Source organism: Diadema antillarum, unplaced genomic scaffold (assembly GCF_040938485.1).
Source record: "Diadema antillarum isolate AM-2024a unplaced genomic scaffold, OU_Dant_1.0 seq00000384_RagTag, whole genome shotgun sequence".
Lineage (NCBI taxonomy): Eukaryota > Metazoa > Echinodermata > Echinoidea > Diadematoida > Diadematidae > Diadema > Diadema antillarum.
In genome coordinates this window covers 74,835-99,554 of record NW_027271382.1, presented here as the reverse complement: position 1 = coordinate 99,554, position 24,720 = coordinate 74,835, and the positions used below count along the sequence as shown (strand labels likewise).

At 37.1% G+C, this 24,720-nt stretch overlaps 1 protein-coding gene across 1 annotated transcript in view; it reads right to left on the bottom strand.

Moving 5' to 3' along the window:
- The window catches only part of LOC139731766 (uncharacterized), a 32,145-nt gene extending 11,886 nt beyond the window's left edge, over positions 1-20,259 (bottom strand). The window contains exons 1-8 of the mRNA XM_071642645.1: positions 20,187-20,259; positions 16,690-16,863; positions 13,366-13,545; positions 10,042-10,215; positions 6,813-6,992; positions 3,664-3,792; positions 1,820-2,134; positions 628-948 (exon numbers count right to left, since the gene is read on the bottom strand). Coding sequence (XP_071498746.1) covers positions 628-948; positions 1,820-2,134; positions 3,664-3,792; positions 6,813-6,992; positions 10,042-10,215; positions 13,366-13,545; positions 16,690-16,863; positions 20,187-20,259 — 1,546 coding nt within the window. The remainder of the gene's footprint in view (positions 1-627; positions 949-1,819; positions 2,135-3,663; positions 3,793-6,812; positions 6,993-10,041; positions 10,216-13,365; positions 13,546-16,689; positions 16,864-20,186) is intronic.
- Between the last annotated feature and the right edge of the window lie 4,461 nt (positions 20,260-24,720).

The following is a 24,720-nucleotide window of genomic DNA, read 5'->3' as shown; positions in this document are numbered from 1 at the left end:
AATGCAAAAATGACGAAAATCCATTTCAAATAATTTCATTTCCACATGAAATAATACAAGGTGATATACATAACGCTTACATGGGTCATATCTGAGCGATTACTTTCGTTAGTTAGAAAACTATACACCACCTTAGGCCACTAACATCACATAAGTCATTTTCGTTATTGCCTAGATTTTATTGCAACCCCTAAAAATTGCGTATAGGTACGTATCTACGTATTTGAGGCTTTCTCATCAATTTTGAAAATATAGTACTATAGCTGCTAACCTCACTTTCTGTCTTAGCTTTAACCACACGGCACTTACACACCCATTTTAAATGTGGTGGAAGAAGACAGAGGAAGAACTGCAGTGAAGATCTATTGATGTTATTAATGTTTCAGACAAGAGAAGGTGCGATGCCCTCGACATTGAAATAAAAAATACCATAATAAAGCATTAGAGTATACCATGATATACGATCTCATATGAACGGATGCAATGGTTGTTTATTCATATTCTGTGAACCCATACGCAACAAAACAAATATCATGCAGAACTGTTCACTTCTGGTGGCAGTTATTTAATGCGGGCTGGTATTTTACCATTCGATGAAAAACAGGGAGCGTGACAAATTTCACTCACCTGCGCATTCGACACCAGCGTCCTCGCTGTGACGGCAATTATGTACGCCATATCCGTTGTGTCTGCATTCTGTCAGGTTTTGTTCACTTCCCTCGCATTGCACATCATCAAGGACTATCTGACCCTGACCTTCACCGAAGGACGCTCGACCAACGGCCCTCTCTGCACCCGGGTAGCCCAGCATCCTACACACCACATGGGCGTCGTTGAGGTCCCAAAAGTCGTCACAAACGGTTCCCCAAGCACCGTCGTAGAAAATCTCCACACGGCCCTCTCTTGCACTGGAACCGCCTCGGAGTCGGATGTCAAAATTCACGTTTCCTTTTGTTGGGTACAAAGACATTATAAAACGTAAGTTTCATTCCCCTTTTGCTCTTTAAATTTTACTTTCACTGCTACATCACCTAGAAGACAAGGGAGGTGTGATCGACAATACTCGTCAATTTCGCTATTCTTCGTGTCAGGTCAGCTCGTTGGCTATAACATCTGTTGGATTGGGCCGTATATTTTTCATCACTTGCTATCTTTCACATAGAAATTGTGACGTATACTTCCTACTTTACTCTAATTTTATGTCTCGTTTTGTTAGTTGATTACCACTGGAGATTTATATTCATACTATTGCCAAAAAGGTGCGTCGATTCCTCACTCGAGAATTTTGCTGTAGCTTTATTCCAGTCATGAAATACCCGGTCACTTTCAATTTTGGTGTTCTACCTAAACTTAAAGTCGAAGATAAAAACAAACACTTTCTTTGGTATTCTTTTTGAAATAAAATGGATCCTTGTTTAGAGTCTGGCAGTATTACACAAAATATTTCAGCATCGTTATATTAAGGAATGCATGTTTTCTGATACAGAGGGGAAAGTAATTGACAACTATGTAGCTTGAAAAATCGAAGTGCAAATTGAGTTGTCAATCATGTGTAGGTTGTACTTTATATCCCAAAAGAAGTAACTCAATGCGCTTTTATTTTAGGAGTCAACATAATAAAGTTGATTTCAACATGATCGTCATGTGAACACAAGGTGATAGGCATGAGCCATAGGAAGGGTATCACTTTCTTAACTGTTAAGGAAACTAAAAGACATAAAAAGAAAAGCATTTCATTAGGAAATTTGAGAAATATAGTCACCAACGTGACCAAGCACTAAAGTATGTACATTGAGATCGGGAAATTCTGCCCACTCACCTTGACATACAACCCCAGCGTCCTCTGAATGACGGCAGTTATGCACACCATATCCGTTGTGACTGCATTCTGTCAGGTTTTGTTCACTTCCCTCGCACTGCACATTATCAAGGACTATCTGACCCTGACCTTCACCGAAGTATGCTCGGCTAACGGCCCTCTCTGCACCCGGGTAGCCCAGCATACCACACACCACATGAGCGTCCTCGAGGTCCCAAAAGTCGTCACAAACGGTCCCCCAAGCACCGTCGTAGAAAATCTCCAAACGACCCTCTCTGGCGCTCGAACCATTAACGAGTCGGATGCCAAAATTTCCTGGTTTTCAATCCAAGAAAGAAAAAAGAAATGCAATTTCCATTTCTCTTTATCTTTTTAACATCTTACCGTTATTGCTGCAAGGATATCAGAACCAGAATGACTCAAGTGTGACAATTCGTTGAAGGAAAGTCAAAATTTGACAGTTAATTTTAAAAGAATGAAGAAAGTGATATTCGGGACAAATAAAAACAAGTAAATATTTTCTTCACTTTATTCTTTCCACAATTCATAGGGAATGCTTTAAGAAAAGCCTAATTAGTAGGTACAAACGGTATACAAGATAAAGACACATAAGATTTGATTAGGAGAAATCAATTTCTACAGTAAGATGCTCAAGTTTGATTTGATTTGATTGGATTTGATTTATCGGTTTCTGTATTATCATTGTACATGCACATTCATGTACATGTATATATGCATACATAAACATAAGTTGCTCGCAGAATATTTTTTCTTCATCGCCTCTACACAATGTAGAGCATCGTATAAGTAAAACAACAATGAATAATACAGTGGGGCTATAAACAGCATAAGCGTGGTTTTATTTGCGTGCAGCCCCCGTACATAATACACACCGGACAGAGAATAGGGAGGGATGACTTGCATAGAGATAGGATAGCAGAATGGAGAAAGGGAATTAGTGAATTTGATGAGTTTTAAATATCATTTATATACACTAGAAATAGTAGCGGTCCCAATATATTGATCCCTGTGAGACGCCACATTGTATAGGTAATACTTCAGAGTTAACAGATTCATGGTATACATACTGCTTTCTCTTCGATAAGTAATCTTTCAATCATTCTAGTGAAATGCCACGAACTCCATATAGCACTGCAATTTACGTATGAGGATATTTTGGTCAAGAGTATCGAATGCCTTGCTTAGGTCAATGAAAACACAGATGACATGTTTTTGTTCAGCTAAGGCAGTCCACACTCTATCGTACAAGTCGGCTATAGTGCATATCTGTAGAATGAAAATTCCTGAAACCATTCTGGTCTTGGTTAAGTATACCATGTTGTGTCAAAAAATAAGTTGCTATTTTTATGTGTCCCTCGGCAGGTTACCAATGGTTTTTGAGGATTTTTTTTTCTTGGTTGAGACTGAAGCTAATCTGCAGGCTATAATTTAAATGGCTGCTCACGTTATACACATATATATGTTTGTGTTCAATAACTAATTTTATTTTCTGCCGATATGCCAAACTCTGACATGGATCACAAGATTCAAGAAGAATAAGAAAGAAGAAGCCCATTCCATATTTACGTTCACATTTATTTCAACATTTAGACAATATAGGTAATAAAATATCATTTCTAATCACAAGACAACTGTGAAACGACTTAACTGTCATACGAAAAAACAAGGTTCAGCAAGTTTCTATTTTGGACAGGGAGGACTAAAAAAGGACACTATCACACAGAGACAGAAAATTTCAGGAAAATCGGTTAGGTTTGAAAGAGGATCGTTACCGCATTGCGCAGGGGTAACACAGCGGTTCCCGCTCCAGTCAGTCACCAAACCTGCGGGACAGTAGCAGCCAGGCCGACACACTGCTGGGCAGAATCTACGGCTGTTGGGCGGGTCGCCACAGCGGGCGGGTCCGCACCCAGACCCACACCCGTTAAACGTCATCCCAGGTGGGCAGCGATCTTAAATAGAATTAAGGAGAGAAATCATCATATCACTCTGATGAAGACTTGGGGGTATATATACAACAACAACAACAACAACAACAACGACGACGACGACGACAACAATAACAACAATGGTGATGATAATGATAATGATAATAGCGGTAGTAGTAGTAATTATTATAACAACAACAACAAAATCCTGGACTTTTCAGCTTTTTGTTTCTTCTAGGCTCTAAAATCTTGTACAACATCCCCTCATTGTGATACCGTATGTATGAATTTCAAGAGCCAATATAGGTCTATCAATGTTTGCTGTAGCTGCAAATATACTGTAACATGCTGTCGTGAGTAAGACTGATTTGATAACTTCAGTGTTCAAAAATCGCAATTCAACAGCCTGTTCGGCTTAAATTGCCCGTGACAGATATCATGGATATAGTATTTTCAAACAAAATGGAACAGTTAAAATATCATTGACATCGGACCAATATAAAGTTGATTTCAAAGTTTGAAAATCTTTTCACAATTATGATCAGACGCAAATTTTATGAGCCAAAAGAGTCTCCGCCAAGCCCGTCCCTCTGGGTCTAACACAAACCGTCGAAAAAATTTCCTGCCTTATCATTTTTTTTTCACTGATTAGAAAAAAAAAGAATAGGAAATGTCATTTTTTCGCACAATTGCTTCGTTTGGGGAAACTGTGGCTCAACTAAAATCAATCCAATTCTTACTCTCCAAAAACGTGTTGTATGTTTAATCACCAATTCCCGATACTTATCCCCATCCAATTCCCTATTTCGTCAACTAAAAACATTGAAAATTGAGGATCTCCACACCTTTCAAACTGCTGTTTTATGTATAAATATATATTTAATTGTCTTCCAAAAATTTTTGATGGCTTCTTCACTCCAAATTCCATCGTTCATTCATATCCAACACGTCAGTCGTCCGATTACCATCTCGAAAACCCCAGAATCATTTTAGCTAAAAATTCATTAAAACATAATGGACCACACATTTGGAATTCTTTACCCCCTAATTTAAAACAATGTACGTCGTTGAACATTTTCAAACGAGAACTAAAAAACACCCTCATAATCCAGTATACTTCTGACACATAAATATTCATACCACCTGGTCAACACACACCCTAAACAATGAGTTCACGGCCATAACTGAAGTAACATTCACCTCATCACACTGATACACAAAATAACACTCAACGTACAAACCAAGATTCATCCCAGCACAATGCATACCGCACTGCACCGCACGCCCTTCGCACAATTACTTCCCACTCAGTGAGTGGCAAGATTTTCTTTATGTATCTCTTTCTTGTGCCCTTCGCACAATTACCTCCCACTCAGTGAGTGGAAAGATTTTCTTTATGTATCTCTTTACCTGGGGCCATCTTCCTCGTCAAGCTTAGCTTATGATGATGGTCCCCTGCATTTCATTTTTTATCATTTCCTATTGCTTCCTTTTATATATAATATTCGCTCTTGAAAAAAAAAATGTATGTATGATCCAAACGTTACGAATATTAGCTCTGTAAATGACTATGTAAGCATTTTGTTGATTTGTTGATTTGTATTGATTTTGAAATGCAGAAATAAAAACTGAACTGAACTGAACTGAACTGAGATTGTTGCAAGCGGTGGGGATATCGATTTATGACACAAAACAACAACAATAAGAGCCATAGCAACAACAACTTCAACAACAACAACATCAACAATAATAATAATAATAACAACAACAAAAACAACAACAACAACAACAACAACACACACACGCATACACAAACAAACAATTTCCCATCACGCAGAGCGTCGCTGATCAACACGTGTTAACATGGCAGGTTCACTTTTTCTCAGTTTCAAAACCTAAGGGCCCCGCCTCCCTCCCCGTTTTCGATAACACTGGGTTTTTCATTTGTCTTTCCATGTTCCCATTATGTACACATGGAACACAAATGGAGTGGATTTTATCCTTATCCCTTCACATCGAAGTAAAACAAAACAAAACAAACAAACAAACAAACAAACAAACAAACAAACAAACAAAAAACCTTAAAGACGTTGTACGGGAGTCGCGACAATCCCGTAGGCTATGGGACAAAAATGTAGATGTTAACATCAGCTGATGAATGGCTAAGAGATCGGTGGTGATAGTTCTCTCAGTCCATTGAGATTGGTTTGTGCCGAAAAGAAAAGAAAAAAAATCGAACATAATTATCTCCCCTATTAAAGTCATAAAGAGGTATCATTATTGTAAGTTGCCTGAATTTGATTGTCAGTTTTCACAAATATCTTAACAAAATCAAATGATGAAAAAACAGGTTTGTGAGAGTAAAGGCATACATAAGGCACACATCACAACACGTTTACAATGAGGTTTATCTTGCATTGATTTATAATACCATGAGCATCACTTATTTTGTTTATGGCCAAATGAACATCTACATACGTGTAATACATTCTATGATAACTTTTCTATTTTTCTTCAGATTACTTGGATACGCTCATAAGAAAAAAAAAAACAACTTTCAAATCGAGATTAAGTCGATTTCTGTCAATCACTGCATACATATCAATTACTTCAGGTACAGAAAAGTGCAATACTGAACTGAAGTCGACTTGAATAAAGATTAACGCAACAATCATCTAATTTGTAATTTACTTTTGGGAAGTATTACTTCGTCGCGTAAGATCACACAACAACAGCATTATCTTGAGTTAATAGTTATTCAATGATAGTGCACCTCGAAAGAACATAATTTATATTTTGTGTTCATGTTTGCATCAGACTTGAACGTTTTGAGAAGTAACCGAGTGACTGCATTTCCCTTGACCATTAAAAAAAGTGTAGTTACTGATTCTCGGTTGTGTAGGTTGTGCAAGGGTTTCGGGCCAGTTTCTATTTTGGAGAGGGAGGACGGGAAAAAGGCAAGACAAAAAAGAAATAAGGAGGACTAGGATTTTTTCGGAAAGGCGGATGAGTCGGTAATAGGTGTGAAGGTGCATCGTACTTACCGCACTGCGCAGGAGTAACACACCGGTCCCCACTCCGGTCGATCACCAAGCCTTCAGGACAGTAGCAGCCAGGCCGACACACTGCTGGGCAGATTCTACGACTGTTGGGCGGGTCGCCACAGCGGGAGGGTCCGCACCCTGACCCACAACTCTTAAACACCATCCCATTTGGACAGCGATCTTAAATAGGAGAAAAACATCATACATCTCTGATAAGGACTCGGGATATCTTATCAACAACTACAACAACAACAACAACAACAACACCAACAACAATTCTGGCCATTTCAGCCATTTGTTCTTCTGGGCTCTTATACTTATACAATATCCCATCATGTGATGGCGGTGAGTTGGCTCAGTCGGTAGCGCGTCTGCCTCACGATCACGCGGCCCGGGTTCGAACCCGAGTCTGGACTGAGCAATGTTGTGTGTAAACATACCGTCCCCTCTAGCAAGAGGCAAAACACTCTGTCCCTCGGATAGGACATTAAATGGAGGTCCCGTGTATGAGAGAGTCACAGCTCATGCACGTAAAAGATCCCGCTTCATTCATTCATCGCAAAGAGCAGGGTGTCTAACCCGGTGAAGTGGTCCCACCCCACAACCAACTGGACCCCATGGAAGACCAGCTTAGTGTAGCTGAATATGGGCTATCCAGCCATCTTCACAGATGGAAATGAACAACAACAACAACAACAACAACAACATTCGATATGAGCGTGGGGAATAATTCCCGTATATGAATTTCAAGAGCTGATATAGGCCTATCGATGTTTGCTGTAACATGCTGTCGTGAGTTAGACTGATATGAAAACTTCAGTGTTAAAAAAACCGCAATTCAATAGCCTGTTTGGCTTAAATTCATGGATATAGTATCATGAATATAGTATAGGTTTTCCCTGTCAATTTCCTACTTTTGTCATTCAAATTCATTAATGTGCATTCAAATTCACACAGCGCATCCACACGAAAATATTCGGGCAATCAAATTCAGAATCCGAGCAATCAATTTCATTTATGGGAGTTCTATTTCGTTGGGCGTTCAATTTCCAAATGCGCACATTGCATTTCTACTGCATTCAAATTCACGAGATAGTCATGTGATAGTCCTGATGAGCTTGTTTGGAGCATTCAATTTCATTATCCGGCGATCAAGTTCCTACTTCGTGCAATCAATTTAACAAAGAAAATGGAGTAGACTTTTTTTAAGAAAGGAGAAAGGGCATGCACAACCAATGAAGGCTTCCATTCATGTATTCTTTGGTTTCCATCTCAATGAATTTAAATTGTAAGGTCCAATCAGAAGTGCATTCAACAGCACAACGACAATCGATGATACATCATGTTGAAAACGCCTTTACACTACCCACATAATGACAATGCATGAATTTAAAGACAAACGACACACAATGATCTCACATAGTCCCGCACCCCGCAAAAGTAAACCAGTGATATAGCAATAAACAACAAACAAGACGTATACAATGTTCATGCTATCAGTTTCAATGTAGTCGATTTTTTTTTCAAAGGTGTCAACCAACCATCAGTATTATGCTCATCTGTATTAGGATACACAGTCCCTAATGTTTGTTTTTTGTTTCATTTTCCATCTGGGAAGACGGCTGGATAGCCCATATTCAGCTGTAATAGCTGGCTTTCTATGGGATCCAGATGGATGTAAGGTGGGACCATTTCACCGGGTTAAATACCCTGATCTGTGAGCAGTTGAGACGAATAAATTTTGTGAGATCTTTTATGTGCATGATTTAAGACTCTCGCACACACACGACACATGGCATCTCCATTTCATGTGTCCTGTCCGAGGGACTTGAATGTGCCTGTATATTCCTTTTCGTGGGGATCAAGTGCAAATTTTTTGATGAATAGGTGGACCTCTACAGCAAAATTAATAATCTTCATCTTAAATGCGAAACTTGCAAGCATTCTGGAAAATCTCCTGCGTGCTGGAAAATACCTCCTCGCAACAAGCCCGCACACGGCCTTAAATGAAAAAGATACACACACACGGTCCCAAACTATAAGTAAATTCTTGTAATTCTTCTTTCAATTTGAATGCAGTTATTTGGAACATGGTTGCCTTTTCTCGAATTTGAATGACATACGAGATTCCGTCGCCAGCTTGACATGAATTTGAATGCTCATTACTGAAACAAGTGCTCCTCTCTTCAATTTGAAGGCTACGATGGGGAATTTGAATGCTCCGACAGTGAATTTGACTGATCCGATAGTGAATTTAAATGCTCCGACAGTGAATTTGAGTGCTCCGATAGTGAATTTGAATGACCGGATTTTGAATTTGATTGCTAATTCTGTGCCACGAGCGTGGAATGCAACGCAAATTTCATGAGTCGGAAGTGTCTTCGCCAGGCGCAACCTTCACTGAATAGACAAAAAAAAAAATCAAAAAAAATATAGAAGAAAAGTCTTTTTTTTTGCATCAATTGCTGTGAGATTGTTGAAAGCGGTGCTCCTGTGGGGAAATCGATTTTTGACACAAAACAAGAGCACATACACAAACAAACAAACAGTGAAGTTCGTCACAGCATGTGATGTATTTCGAAGCCCGTTATCATGGGTCTGCCAATTTGCACATAACCATCATTCAATTATGATTCTTATCGCAATAGTTCATTTCATTTTTATGTCTTTCCTTATATTCAGACGCCCCCACCCCGAAAGTAATTGATCTTGATAAAACATTACAATAATACAATAAACCATGATAATTATGTGAAAAATTATAGGCATGATAAAAAGCTGGGAATACCACATACTGTGAGTATAAAAGTATACGAAAGAAAAGCGTAAATGAAGCAATCTAATTCTACACTTAAACAATTACAAAGCAAAGGTTATTGTCTTACTACTACCATGACTAATTTCAGTATGTCTATAACATCATTCATATGATACCGATTTCAGGCAGGAAAAACAATTTTGACACCACACATTCATGAAAAGATGAAAAGCAGCATAAGGACTAATACTTACCTCTATTTTCAGATAGGCCGGGCTAAAAAAAAAAAAGCCGAATTCGACCTAGAAATAGACTGAGTTTGACAGTTGATACAATAGCGTCGATAACCTTGTCGAGTTAAGCCCACCATATCTGAATGAGGACATACATAAAAACAATGTACACCCGCAGATTTTGGTGGCCCGTCATATAGTATACAGATACATACAGTGTTCTACATTGCTGATCTACCTGAGCATTGGTCCCGTCTAATGCACCTGCTGGCATGGCGGACGTACCCACTCCTACAATAACAGCCCGGTTCACATGATTGGGGGCGTGATGGCGGTCCTACCAATCGCGTCTGACAAGTCTGTTCAAAATTCCGAAAGCCACATGCTCTGTATTCTTCCCCAGGTCCACAGGCTGTTACTGACATACAATCCACGCGAAAAGAAGAAAATAGAGAATCATTATTAATGCTTGTTGAGGATCAGCTTGCACTATTAACACTAACATTTTACAATTTTACCAACATTCCGACCCTATTTGATTCATCTCAGGTCACCCAATCAGGGTATTGGAGAAAACCATGTGAATCATATATTTGAGATTACATATCGACCAAAAAAAAAAAAAAACAATATGAAAAAGTACAATGAAGGTACATAAATTTAATGGGGAAAAATCGTATAATGTTATGCAGTTAACCAAATAACCAAATAACTAAATCTGTAAAATAACTGTACAAGAAAAAATAATAAAACAATGCAAAGACAGGGGTGGTCCTAGTTGGCGCCAGTAAATGATGATACAATGCGGAAAATTGATATTCGAAAATGACAAATTAGACAGGAAATTAACTTTATAGTAATAATTCAATGTTTACCATACGTTTTCTATGAGTTCTTGAAGAAAATCATTATTCCATGACAAAACTTAACTAAATTAGAAGTTGTTCTAGGATTGCAGGAGTTAACATTTGTTCCATTTTCAAAGTATTGGGTGTGGTAACAAAATATTTTTTAAAGATATAATAATTATTGCCTATCGTTGTCGAAAACAAGGCATTCAAGTAGGTAATGAAATGTGTATTCATATCACAAAGACTACAGATCCTCATGTTCCTGGGAGTATCTGTATATCTTCCAGCAACAATTGGTAAGTGATGGTTTGAACACCTAAACCTACAAAGAATAATTCTATCTCTCTTCGGGAGTTCAATCAAATATTTCTCAATATCAGAATTTAGTGATTGTTTGAATATACGATAAATCTTGGTTTGTGAATTATCAAAGATAGTGGACGACAAATTTTGTTTGTGTAGGCCTATTTCAACGAGTCGGCGCTCTACCAATGCTTTGATCCATTCACGACTTGTAGTTTCACACGTGTTCCACAGGTTGTTCATGCCTATATTATTAAGCGTCGTAAGTATTTTCATGAGCCATGGTGAGCGATAGATATTTCGTTCAAAAAGTAATTTCAGTATCAAGTAGATTTTACCAGATAGTTTACTTTGTCCACTATGTACAAGATTGCACCAAAAGTTTATCATTCTACTTTCAATGCAGTTTTCTAATTTCAGCCTCCCTAGCTCGCCTAGAGTCATACAATTTACAGTATTTTTTTCGAACATGTAATATTTGTTTACAAAATTTCATATGAAATATTTCGATATCATGAACAATATCAAACCCCCAAATTTCGCTTCCATAAAGCAAATTGGTAATACTAATTGATCAAATAATTCTACAAGAATATCAATAGGTAAACGTAAATGATACGTTTTTGATAAAAGGCCATAGATTGCCCTTCTCGCTTGATTGAGTTGTTTGGATTGTGCCTTACGGAACTGATTATTGTAATTAAAGGTGGTGCCAAGATACACGTATTCATCAACAACTTCACGATATCACCATTTAATTTAAAAATGGGAATGTTCCGTACTTTTCCACGAGACCACTTTTGTTTTACTCGTGTTCACTTGGAGGTACCATTTTTTACAATATTCTGATAATGCATTGAGAGCATTTTGTAGTTCATTTTCAGAATTAGCAAGTACAATCGTATCGTCTGCATTAAGTAAAGTAAAAATCTTGAAATAGATATCAAATCCAATATCGTATGCTTCAGAATCGATTTCGTGAGGAAGAAAATCTATCCCTTCGTATTTGTTGCAAATGAAATCTTTAAAGTCATTTAAGAATAGGGCGAATAACCTAGGGGATAAATTTTCTCCCTGACGTGCTCCGATGTTGCATTCAAACAAATTTGATTTTCCAGATCCAGTTAATACACATGATTTAGCCTGCTTGTACATACGAGTCATTACTTTAAAGAAATTACCATCAATATTTTGTTCCAACAATTTGCACCAAAGAGAGGATCTGTCAACCAAATCGAATACCTACTTATAATCAAAAGCACAATACACTCTCTTTTTCTAATGTAAGAGTAACTCAATCAATGAGTGAAGTACGAATACGTGGTCTAGGGTAGAATGACCATCACGGAATCCAGCCTGTTCATCACCTAATAATTCATTACCTTCAAGACAAGAGATCAATCTCTCATTCAAAATAGCGGAAAATAATTTTCCAAAACAGAATACCTCTGTAATTATTCGGATCATTGGCATTTGCTTTTTTCTTATAAAGTGGTCGAATAAGGCCTATTGTCCATGCCGTGGGGACAATACCACTTTCTAATACAATATTAAATAGTTTGACAATAATTTCCAATAAAGAAGTTGTACTCAGTTTTAAAAAGTCATTTAAGATCATATGTTCACCGTGAGCTTTTCCATTTCTTAGCCGTTTAATTTGCTTGATAACTTTAGCCAGCAGAAAGTGGAGCACGCACTGTAGTGCGCGCAGCCTGAACTCCAGAGTTCATTGACCTTACCTGTCAAAATATAAAAAATCCTTCATAAATTCCCCCCAAATTCTCGGATCACTACTAAGATTTAATCATCTGTTACTTGTATCATTCTAAACCTTTCCTGCAAGTTTCATCCAAATCCGTTAACTACTTTTTAAGTTATTTTGCACACGGACAAACTAACTAACTAAGGAACAAACCAACGGTAACGAAAACATAACCTCCTCCCTTGGCGGAGGTAATAAAGAATAAAAGGAATTGAATTGTATAAAAAACAAAAGTCCTCATGATAGCTGCACACGCAAACTTATTTGCTGGTTGTTGTTTTTTAAGAATGACATGGGGTATTTTCTGCTATTATAAAATGCAAGTATTGAAATTCAAAATTGTCACCAACCTGTCTTAGCGGTCACTTTTGTTGTTTCCCTTGGGTGGCCGCTATAGACAGACAGGTTTGACTGTATTTCGTCAGAAGTGTGCATAAGATCTTTCACGTCAGTTCCAAAAATGCAAAAGTGCGAGATAAGATTTCGTTTTGATCTGTATCTTAATGTACTGCAGATTTTTGGTGGCCCGTTATCTATTATTCATAATCATAATATAGGCCTATATACATACAATACGCACATGCTTACTTATTGTATACCCAGGTAAATACACATATACATACAGTGTTCTACATTGTTGATCTACCTGAGCATTGCTCCCGTCTAATGCACCTCCCGGCGTGGCGAACGTACCCACTCCTACAATAACAGCCCGGTTCACATGATTGGGGGCGTGATGGCGGTCCTACCAATCGCGTCTGACAAGTCTGTTCAAAATTCCGAAAGCCACATGCTCTGTATTCTTCCCCAGGTCCACAGGCTGTTACTGACATACAATCCACGCGAAAAGAAGAAAATAGAGAATCATTATTAATGCTTGTTGAGGATCAGCTTGCACTATTAACACTAACATTTTACAATTTTACCAACATTCCGACCCTATTTGATTCATCTCAGGTCACCCAATCAGGGTATTGGAGAAAACCATGTGAATTATATATTTGAGATTACATATCGACCAAAAAAAAAAAAGAAAAAACAATATGAAAAAGTACAATGAAGGTACATAAATTTAATGGGGAAAAATCGTATAATGTTATGCAGTTAACCAAATAACCAAATAACTAAATCTGTAAAATAACTGTACAAGAAAAAATAATAAAACAATGCAAAGACAGGGGTGGTCCTAGTTGGCGCCAGTAAATGATGATACAATGCGGAAAATTGATATTCGAAAATGACAAATTAGACAGGAAATTAACTTTATAGTAATAATTCAATGTTTACCATACGTTTTCTATGAGTTCTTGAAGAAAATCATTATTCCATGACAAAACTTAACTAAATTAGAAGTTGTTCTAGGATTGCAGGAGTTAACATTTGTTCCATTTTCAAAGTATTGGGTGTGGTAACAAAATATTTTTTAAAGATATAATAATTATTGCCTATCGTTGTCGAAAACAAGGCATTCAAGTAGGTAATGAAATGTGTATTCATATCACAAAGACTACAGATCCTCATGTTCCTGGGAGTATCTGTATATCTTCCAGCAACAATTGGTAAGTGATGGTTTGAACACCTAAACCTACAAAGAATAATTCTATCTCTCTTCGGGAGTTCAATCAAATATTTCTCAATATCAGAATTTAGTGATTGTTTGAATATACGATAAATCTTGGTTTGTGAATTATCAAAGATAGTGGACGACAAATTTTGTTTGTGTAGGCCTATTTCAACGAGTCGGCGCTCTACCGATGCTTTGATCCATTCACGACTTGTAGTTTCACACGTGTTCCACAGGTTGTTCATGCCTATATTATTAAGCGTCGTAAGTATTTTCATGAGCCATGGTGAGCGATAGATATTTCGTTCAAAAAGTAATTTCAGTATCAAGTAGATTTTACCAGATAGTTTACTTTGTCCACTATGTACAAGATTGCACCAAAAGTTTATCATTCTACTTTCAATGCAGTTTTCTAATTTCAGCCTCCCTAGCTCGCCTAGAGTCATACAATTTACAGTATTTTTTTCGAACATGTAATATTTGTTTACAAAATTTCATATGAAATATTTCGATATCATGAACAATATCAAACCCCCAAATTTCGCTTCCATAAAGCAAATTGGTAATACTAATTGATCAAATAATTCTACAAGAATATCAATAGGTAAACGTAAATGATACGTTTTTGATAAAAGGCCATAGATTGCCCTTCTCGCTTGATTGAGTTGTTTGGATTGTGCCTTACGGAACTGATTATTGTAATTAAAGGTGGTGCCAAGATACACGTATTCATCAACAACTTCACGATATCACCATTTAATTTAAAAATGGGAATGTTCCGTACTTTTCCACGAGACCACTTTTGTTTTACTCGTGTTCACTTGGAGGTACCATTTTTTACAATATTCTGATAATGCATTGAGAGCATTTTGTAGTTCATTTTCAGAATTAGCAAGTACAATCGTATCGTCTGCATTAAGTAAAGTAAAAATCTTGAAATAGATATCAAATCCAATATCGTATGCTTCAGAATCGATTTCGTGAGGAAGAAAATCTATCCCTTCGTATTTGTTGCAAATGAAATCTTTAAAGTCATTTAAGAATAGGGCGAATAACCTAGGGGATAAATTTTCTCCCTGACGTGCTCCGATGTTGCATTCAAACAAATTTGATTTTCCAGATCCAGTTAATACACATGATTTAGCCTGCTTGTACATACGAGTCATTACTTTAAAGAAATTACCATCAATATTTTGTTCCAACAATTTGCACCAAAGAGAGGATCTGTCAACCAAATCGAATACCTACTTATAATCAAAAGCACAATACACTCTCTTTTTCTAATGTAAGAGTAACTCAATCAATGAGTGAAGTACGAATACGTGGTCTAGGGTAGAATGACCATCACGGAATCCAGCCTGTTCATCACCTAATAATTCATTACCTTCAAGACAAGAGATCAATCTCTCATTCAAAATAGCGGAAAATAATTTTCCAAAACAGAATACCTCTGTAATTATTCGGATCATTGGCATTTGCTTTTTTCTTATAAAGTGGTCGAATAAGGCCTATTGTCCATGCCGTGGGGACAATACCACTTTCTAATACAATATTAAATAGTTTGACAATAATTTCCAATAAAGAAGTTGTACTCAGTTTTAAAAAGTCATTTAAGATCATATGTTCACCGTGAGCTTTTCCATTTCTTAGCCGTTTAATTTGCTTGATAACTTTAGCCAGCAGAAAGTGGAGCACGCACTGTAGTGCGCGCAGCCTGAACTCCAGAGTTCATTGACCTTACCTGTCAAAATATAAAAAATCCTTCATAAATTCCCCCCAAATTCTCGGATCACTACTAAGATTTAATCATCTGTTACTTGTATCATTCTAAACCTTTCCTGCAAGTTTCATCCAAATCCGTTAACTACTTTTTAAGTTATTTTGCACACGGACAAACTAACTAACTAAGGAACAAACCAACGGTAACGAAAACATAACCTCCTCCCTTGGCGGAGGTAATAAAGAATAAAAGGAATTGAATTGTATAAAAAACAAAAGTCCTCATGATAGCTGCACACGCAAACTTATTTGCTGGTTGTTGTTTTTTAAGAATGACATGGGGTATTTTCTGCTATTATAAAATGCAAGTATTGAAATTCAAAATTGTCACCAACCTGTCTTAGCGGTCACTTTTGTTGTTTCCCTTGGGTGGCCGCTATAGACAGGTTTGACTGTATTTCGTCAGAAGTGTGCATAAGATCTTTCACGTCAGTTCCAAAAATGCAAAAGTGCGAGATAAGATTTCGTTTTGATCTGTATCTTAATGTACTGCAGATTTTTGGTGGCCCGTTATCTATTATTCATAATCATAATATAGGCCTATATACATACAATACGCACATGCTTACTTATTGTATACCCAGGTAAATACACATATACATACAGTGTTCTACATTGTTGATCTACCTGAGCATTGCTCCCGTCTAATGCACCTCCCGGCGTGGCGAACGTACCCACTCCTACAATAACAGCCCGGTTCACATGATTGGGGGCGTGATGGCGGTCCTACCAATCGCGTCTGACAAGTCTGTTCAAAATTCCGAAAGCCACATGCTCTGTATTCTTCCCCAGGTCCACAAGCTGTTATATCATCACGAAAAGAAGATAATAGAGAATCATTATTGATGATTGTTGAGGATCAGCTTGTACCCGTCTCGGTGGTGTGACCATCTTAAAATACAAGTCCACTCAAATAATAATGTGTGCAGGGGTGTCGATCCTCGAAGACAGGGGGCATTTGCCCCCCCCCCCCCGAAAATATTGACGGGGGTTGGAGCAAATGTCATTTTGCCGCCCTAATACATCCCAAGATGGGACCATTTTCTTGCTGTCTTTGTTTATAATGATGATAATAACAATAATGATGATGATAATAATAATGATAATAATAATAATAATAATAATGATAATACAGGGTACTTATAATGCGCCAATTCCACATAGCTAACGTGGTCAAGGCGCATTAAAAAATGTCCAAATATTTCATCCCTTATGTGTAAACAAGATTGTTGAATTGTAATGAACTGCAGGATCTCCCCGTTCGGTTCTTTCCCATAGACTTAGTACACTTTTATATTAACAGAATGTGTATACAAGATATTTTCATTTCTGTTCTTATAATGCAAAAGCTCCCTCGTATGGGAGGGGTTGGGGACACCCGTTCCATCCCCCCTCCCGCTATCTAAGCCCCCCCCCCCCCCCGTGTCTGCAGTACATAGATTTTGCTACCCTAGTCCACCAAAAGTGTGCAGAATGTTGAATTGCAATTATAAAGATGCAAATGCTCCCTCAAGTGGGAGGGGATACCTCCTCCCACATCCTTCCCCCGCTTGGTCTCCCCCCATAGATGGCAGACTTATACTATACTTCTCTGAGATTCCCGGATATTTCATCAGAAGAGTGCGCCAGATCAATGAATGTCAATTCTAAAAATTCAATAAGATTTTAGGTACAAAGCGTGCTCGATCAAAACGCATGGTATCTGCACACGACAATAGCAATCGAATCAAAGCATCTGACATGAGAATGTCATCGTTTTATAGTCAAAGACGACAAATTGCAAACTGAGAAACAACTTTTGAGCTTTCAATACACCAATTTGATACAATGTTGTCGTTCTTTTAATGCGTATGTATGTACGATTCATTTCCTTCCCATTCTTCTTTTGAAGCAGAAAATGAGAATTTGAAGAAATCCGTGTGTATATCAAATAAAGATAACAACCATAACAGTTCATGCTCATTTGAGAAAATTGTTTTGTGTGTTTATCAAGTGCTTTTCTTTTCGACATCACTACCAAACAAAAAAAAAATCATCAGTATATTAAATGGATCTTAATCTGAGATAATCATTTCTGTTGGACCTCCCCGTGTCTGTTTGCTTTAACGACAGATCCAATCGATGTGATAGTCTATCTTTCAATTCGGGTGCAGTCGCTTTATATAACCATTAAATATATATTGACTGCGTATTGCCAATGATAATGCTAAGCTATAGTAAATTTTTGATGAAATTTAATACGTTGTATACAAATAGAGTTTAACGAGGAAAGATACTATGATTTCAAGCAAAGCCACAACTTAAAGGTATTTTCCAAGCGAGTTGTTATAACAAAGAAAGAGGATTCCTTTTGACGAGAAAAATATTGGGTAATGTTCATTTGTCGAAGGTTTGATAATCCAAAAAAAAAAAAAAGGTTAGTTAATCCGAACATTAATTTGTTCAGTTATGCCGAAAGTTCCTCGCTCCGATAATGAAATAAGGTTTGTTAATCCGAAAATTGGAAAGAAAGTCCTTACTAACGAAGCTTCGGATTAATAGCCTTATTCATTTTGGGATTAACAAACCTTCGGACTAACGAATATTATTTTATGTCCGGAAGTATGCACCATTTGAATAACAAAATGTATTGACTTTTTCTGATTAATGAACCTTCGGAATGATGAATTCGAGGGAAAGCGATCTATCGACTATTCCATCAACATTCAGACAAAGCGAGAAATATGAAATCATTTTAAATGATCACAAACAAACACGTACGTAACTGATTACCAATCAGTTGCAATAAAATATGACCAAAATGCTTTTGGTATATGGACTCCTAATATTCTTACGGTCCTCAGTGTTTTATTGACTAAGCAAATTAAGTTCAAGATGTTTTATTTCATATCCAACAAATTAAGGGTACAAAGAAATGTTTGGGTATACAAATAATTTCATGAAATCAGTACAACAATGTACTGAACACAATAACATGTAATAAAGACAGAGGAAATAAAAAACAACAACAACAACAAAGAGATACGATAGAGATATAAATAGTATCATTATTGTTAACTCATCATCTCTTATTGTATCACTATCTCTATCTCTATTGCATCAATAAGATACAATAGAGAAACAAATAAATGCTATGCCATTATGGTTAACATTATGGTTAGGCAAATCAGTCAACCAGCGTCATATCAATATAATTCACTGAAACCACGCTCAATATAATTATAAACGTCATTTATCACATTTGTATCTTGGAAATACGATCTTGAGCAAATTCTTCTCATCTTAATCAACTGTGCCATTACACAACGTGTTACTTACAGGACGAGTCCACGTTCACAGTAGAACACAACAGTGACAGTTTGAGAAGAATTAGACAATCCTTTCAAAATTTGTGATTTTTTGAAGTTTCTGCTCAGTCACTGCTGGATGGAAAGACTGCTACAGCTTGTGATGTCACATGCGTAGAACAATATAAAGAAAGTATAAAGAAAAATTCACATATTTTCACTTTTCTCGCATAATGAAAGAACGCTTGACTTGCCTCTTTCCGGAGGCATGGGAAATAGTATTACCCTCAACATACGTCAGGGACAAGTCGGGGAAATGTGCACTTTAAAAAAAAATGGAATTCTCTTTATATATTATCTTTAAATCGTTCAATGCCTGTAACATCATACACTGTAGTAGTCTTGTCATCCAGCAGAGATTGTGCAGAAAATTAAAAAAATCATAACTTTTGACCATGATTGTCCGATTTTCCCCAAACTTTTACTGATGTGTTCTACTAATATTGCTGCATTCACTCAATCCACATGTCTATGAAGGTGGACTTGTTCTCTAACTGCTGTACATCAAGTGATTACGGAATATCGATAGAAAGGAGTATGTGCTTGCAAGCGTGTCGGTAAGTGTGTGTGCTCGATCACAGAAGAGAAAGGAATACAACTCGTGTATATATATATATATATATATATATATATATATATATATAAAACTTGAGTGTGTTACAACTTGGGTGTGATTGTTGTATATAATATGCATGACACCTGCGTAGTACAATGTGCTGATTGTTTTTGTCCGGTATACAGTATAGCACTAACAACTTCCGGCACATATAAACTCACGTCTTATGCGCAAAGCGCTGGTCAAGATGAGAACGGAAAGAAGGAGAAGAAACGATATCAAAAGTCTCTTCATTGCGGCTGGCAATTTGTCAAGTGGATGCCAGATATCCAACGACGAACTGAAAGAAAAAATAAATAAATGTGTGTGGAATTAATGAAACGCCACGCATTCACAGCATGAACAACCACTCTCCGAACAATGCGATTAAAATGAAGGATGATTTACATCGTAACCCAGGGAATGAATTGCACATACAAACTTCACAAATAATGATTATGTCAACTTCTAAAATGATACAATGAATTATAAACTGCAAATTAACTAACAAGAATATAATTATGCACGAGATCTAAGGCCTAAAAGTGTACGAAAACTTAAATAAAATCAAAATACAAAGTAATCACCAACAGAATATCAAGAAACAACAAAACAAGCATACAGGTGATATTTAAAACAAAAAAGAAAATCTCGCGCACTTCGTTCTTGCGTTTCAAATGCACTGAAACTTCCGTAAAGTTACAAATTATTGACCATATACACGTATGATAGAAAATTATACTAATAAAAACATACACGAATAGAGAAATATTATGCACATCTTTAAAAACACAGAGAGCTCAAAATAGCGCTATGGCGATTGATATGCCTCCGCCATATACCAAGAAGACTACAAAACATGGCATGCAAGACGACACTTAGAAGAGGAAAGATTGAAACGACATATCTGGAAGTTTTATCGCACATTCCCAGATATATTTATAATAGTGTTCCTCGCGTATGTTTGCTGTTAATCTCTTTATCAATACATATCTATTATAAAGTTACCTGCTTACACGCTCTCTTGTATATACCTTTACAACATGATGATGTCGTTGTTGCTGTTGTTTGTTTCATTTAAACATGGGCTAAAATACTTGCACTCAGCCTTTAGGCTGTTTTTCAGCAAGTCAGTATGATACAAAGAACAAAAAACCATGTAGTGGTACAATCAACATATGAGATAATACATAGATAATAATCACTACAACGAAACAAAAAGATGAGAGAACAAATAAAAAAGTACATATCATTATATACAAAAGACTCTTTGGCAGAATCAAATACAAAAACAGTAAATCGCGAAAGAAAAATCTTGGAAAGAAGAGAAAGAAAAATACAACTCAAAAAGAGAAAAAAAACAACTCATAAATCAAGTAAAAAACAGAATCGATATCATTCAAAAATTGTGCTTACCTCGTAAATGTTCTCGTGGCTTCTGATAATTGGTTGAATAATTTATCTGCTGTATTAATAGTGCTACGTTTACAGCAATTGGTTTTTGGCTTTGATAACAATTTTTAAATACCGAGTTCCTGAGATTGCAATTGATTGAGATACTTTTATATTAATTTGATAAGTCAGAAAATCAGGTAGGAGGTTACTTTGTAAATGAAAACACCGAGGTCTTTATTTCACTTTGGCACTGAGGCAGTCAATATGCAGCCTCCCATACAAATCTCGTCTATTGTGACGTTAATCCACTTTCAGAACAGTTCGCAAGGCTCTGTTCTGAAGTACTTGAAGTCTTTTATGTTACCAGAATTTGATTTCATCCAGATTTTGTTACAGTACTCAAAGTGAGGACGAATCATTGTATTATACAGGGTTAATGAGGTGTCTTATTCAACATATGGCCTTGCCTTCTGGAAGCATACAAATTATGTAACGCTTTACTTTTTACGCTATCAACTTGTAGTTTCAACATGTAGTTTCCAATGTGACAATCATTGTTAGAGCAATACATTTCAGTAACTATCTCCTGACTTGTAACACGAGTCCATGCTCTGCTGCTCTATTTACATTATTTACATTACATTATGTGAGGAGCATTTTTTTCTTTATGTGTGAGTGTTCAAATAGCCCTTGCTTATCCGAGTGCTGGTTGCTAAAAAAAACCCTCAATGACAGCGTCCTACAGGCAATTAACCCTTTCCATACTGAGTTCTTAAATCACCATTGACATAATATTACGTACGTCACCAGGTTCCAGTAAGGAACGGGTTAAAGCATTAATCCTCGCAATCACCTCTCAATAAACTGATAATAATGATAGATTTACAATGATTTGCATAGCGCCTTTCCACATTTATGTGGCCAATATTAAATGTACATTCTCTTTCATTTATTTGCTATGTCCATGATGATATCACATTCTTTCTACTTACAGCGCATTAGCTTGATATCCAATGATCATCAGATATTCTTTCGGTACAGTTTTCTTCGCGAAGAATTTGTCTCGACTTTATCAAACAAAATAGTCAAACATAATGCTATATACCATTAAAATCGAGGAGAGTTACAAATACAAACAACAAAGTGAGACAGATATGGAATTTTCAAATTTCACAAACTATCACAAAACAGCGATATCAAAAGACACCAAACACGCAAAGGGGACCAAGAATTGTGATGACGTCACGGTCTTACGAGTCCCTCGTCGACCTACACCCATTAAAATCTTTACTGAATTTTCTTTATAGCGTAAAATCAAAACAAAAATATCTGCATGCACCATATCAATCATTTCATGCTTTCCTAGAGACTGCAGTTATGATCATCTAAGCGGTTATAAATACATAGAAAGGACATGAAATGAAAATAACCAATAAAAAAAAAAATCAAGATTCAAAATATTTTGTGCACAACCAAATTGGAGAGCTGTAACTTGATGACAGTTATTTGCGGACATAACACCGTGCCTGCTGCATAAATATTTTTATTCAAAAAAATTATGTAATACTGTCATACCTAGCCCTGACTCATGAATGTCCAACAAACTCTCGTAGCACTGAGTAGTGAAGAACAGCATGTTTTACTTCTTCCCCCTCTCTTCTCCCTCTCCCTCTAGCATGCATACACACATACCGACAGAGAGATAGAAAGAGGAGAGAGCGACAGAGCGAGAGAAAAAGGAAAAGAACTTAAGTAGGGGAGAGATTTCCAACACCAATTCAGAGCATTCCGAAGATCAAATCAGAATTAATAAAAACCTCGGGCAGGAGTACCATATAAATAGAAAATAAAGTATAAAAGATTCCATTCGCGTATATCTATTTAAAAAAAAACTTGTTCTATTTTTCAGGGGATGGAAAGAAAAACAAAACAAGTGAAAAATTTAAGAATTAATGAATGAAAGATCCATAACACTTCAATGAGAGCACTTTTCTACGTCGGACATAAAATAATATGTGCAAAGAACTTATTTAGTGGTAAGTACGCACTTGCCTTTGTATGCTTTCTGCCAATCAAGTCCCAGCACAGAAAATGGTGTAGGTCACAGACAAAAGTCTCGATCCCTACTGGCAATGGATTGAACTGCATATGCTATAAGGGTATAAGCACAAATCAGGCCCAGGGACCAAGTGGCAGCAGACCTTGGGGTATGAAAAATGCTATTGCAAGAAGCAAAAACACACTTACACACACACACACACGCGCGCGCGCGCACACACCAACATGTTGTTTTATTGATTTCTAAAGCCGCGGCTTGAATTGCTATTGCATGGGAGACATCCGTATACCATTGATTTTCAAAGACATCTGCTACTGTCCCATATGTAACCTTTAGTCTAGTTTTATGTCGCTGTTTCCTTTGTTATATTTTTTTCTTTCTATCCCTTGCTTGTTTCCACTTTGTATTCTTTTTATTCCCGTTTTTCCATTCTTGTTTATTGGTCACTCTCTCAACTTTATTTCCAGGGTGTCTAAAGGGAAAGACCTGGTTGCACTTGAACAAGCTGTGTTTTACTCGTGTCCGGCTTCTCAGACTAACATCGAGAACTTTCTAACACATTTTCAGTGCGTTGGCGTCAGATATTCTCTCTTGAACCGAGACAAGCAGGATGCAACAGTGATCTATTTTTTTCTTGTTTTTGATGTCTTTATTTACGAGACGCTTTAATGCCTCATATTACATACTGGTACTCCTCGACTCTACCAATCTCATACTTAACACGGTTATGTTAAAAATAAATTCTTTAATAGTAATGTCTTTTCGAGTTTGATTAAGGACTTGTTTGTTCGCTTTCGTCCATCTAGGTTATCAAGTGGTTTTGCATCCTGGATATTATCATCATGATAATTATCTTAACCCGCCCTCCTTTTATCGATCTTCTATGGTACATGTGCCATGTGTACATGGCGCTTTCAGATAAGTTTAGGCTACGGTCACAACCCCTAAAATCAGCCTGCTCGGCGACCGGTCGGCGAGTTTTTAGCCAAAACCGGTCGAACAACGACCGGTGACCGACCAGTGACCGACCAGGCGCCACTGATCTTTAGGGCATCGGTCGGTCGCCGCTGAAGTTTTAACGCGGAGTTAAATTCGCTGCCCAAAATGCGCTCGGTGTCCGAGCGGGAACCGCCCAGGCACTGACCTAATCGAGCGGTCGCTGCCGAGCGATTTAGGGAACAAAAATAATAGAGACAAAAATGACATCAGCACAGAAGAAAACCAAGAGAATAGATCGAGCGGTCGCCGTTGAGCGATTTAGG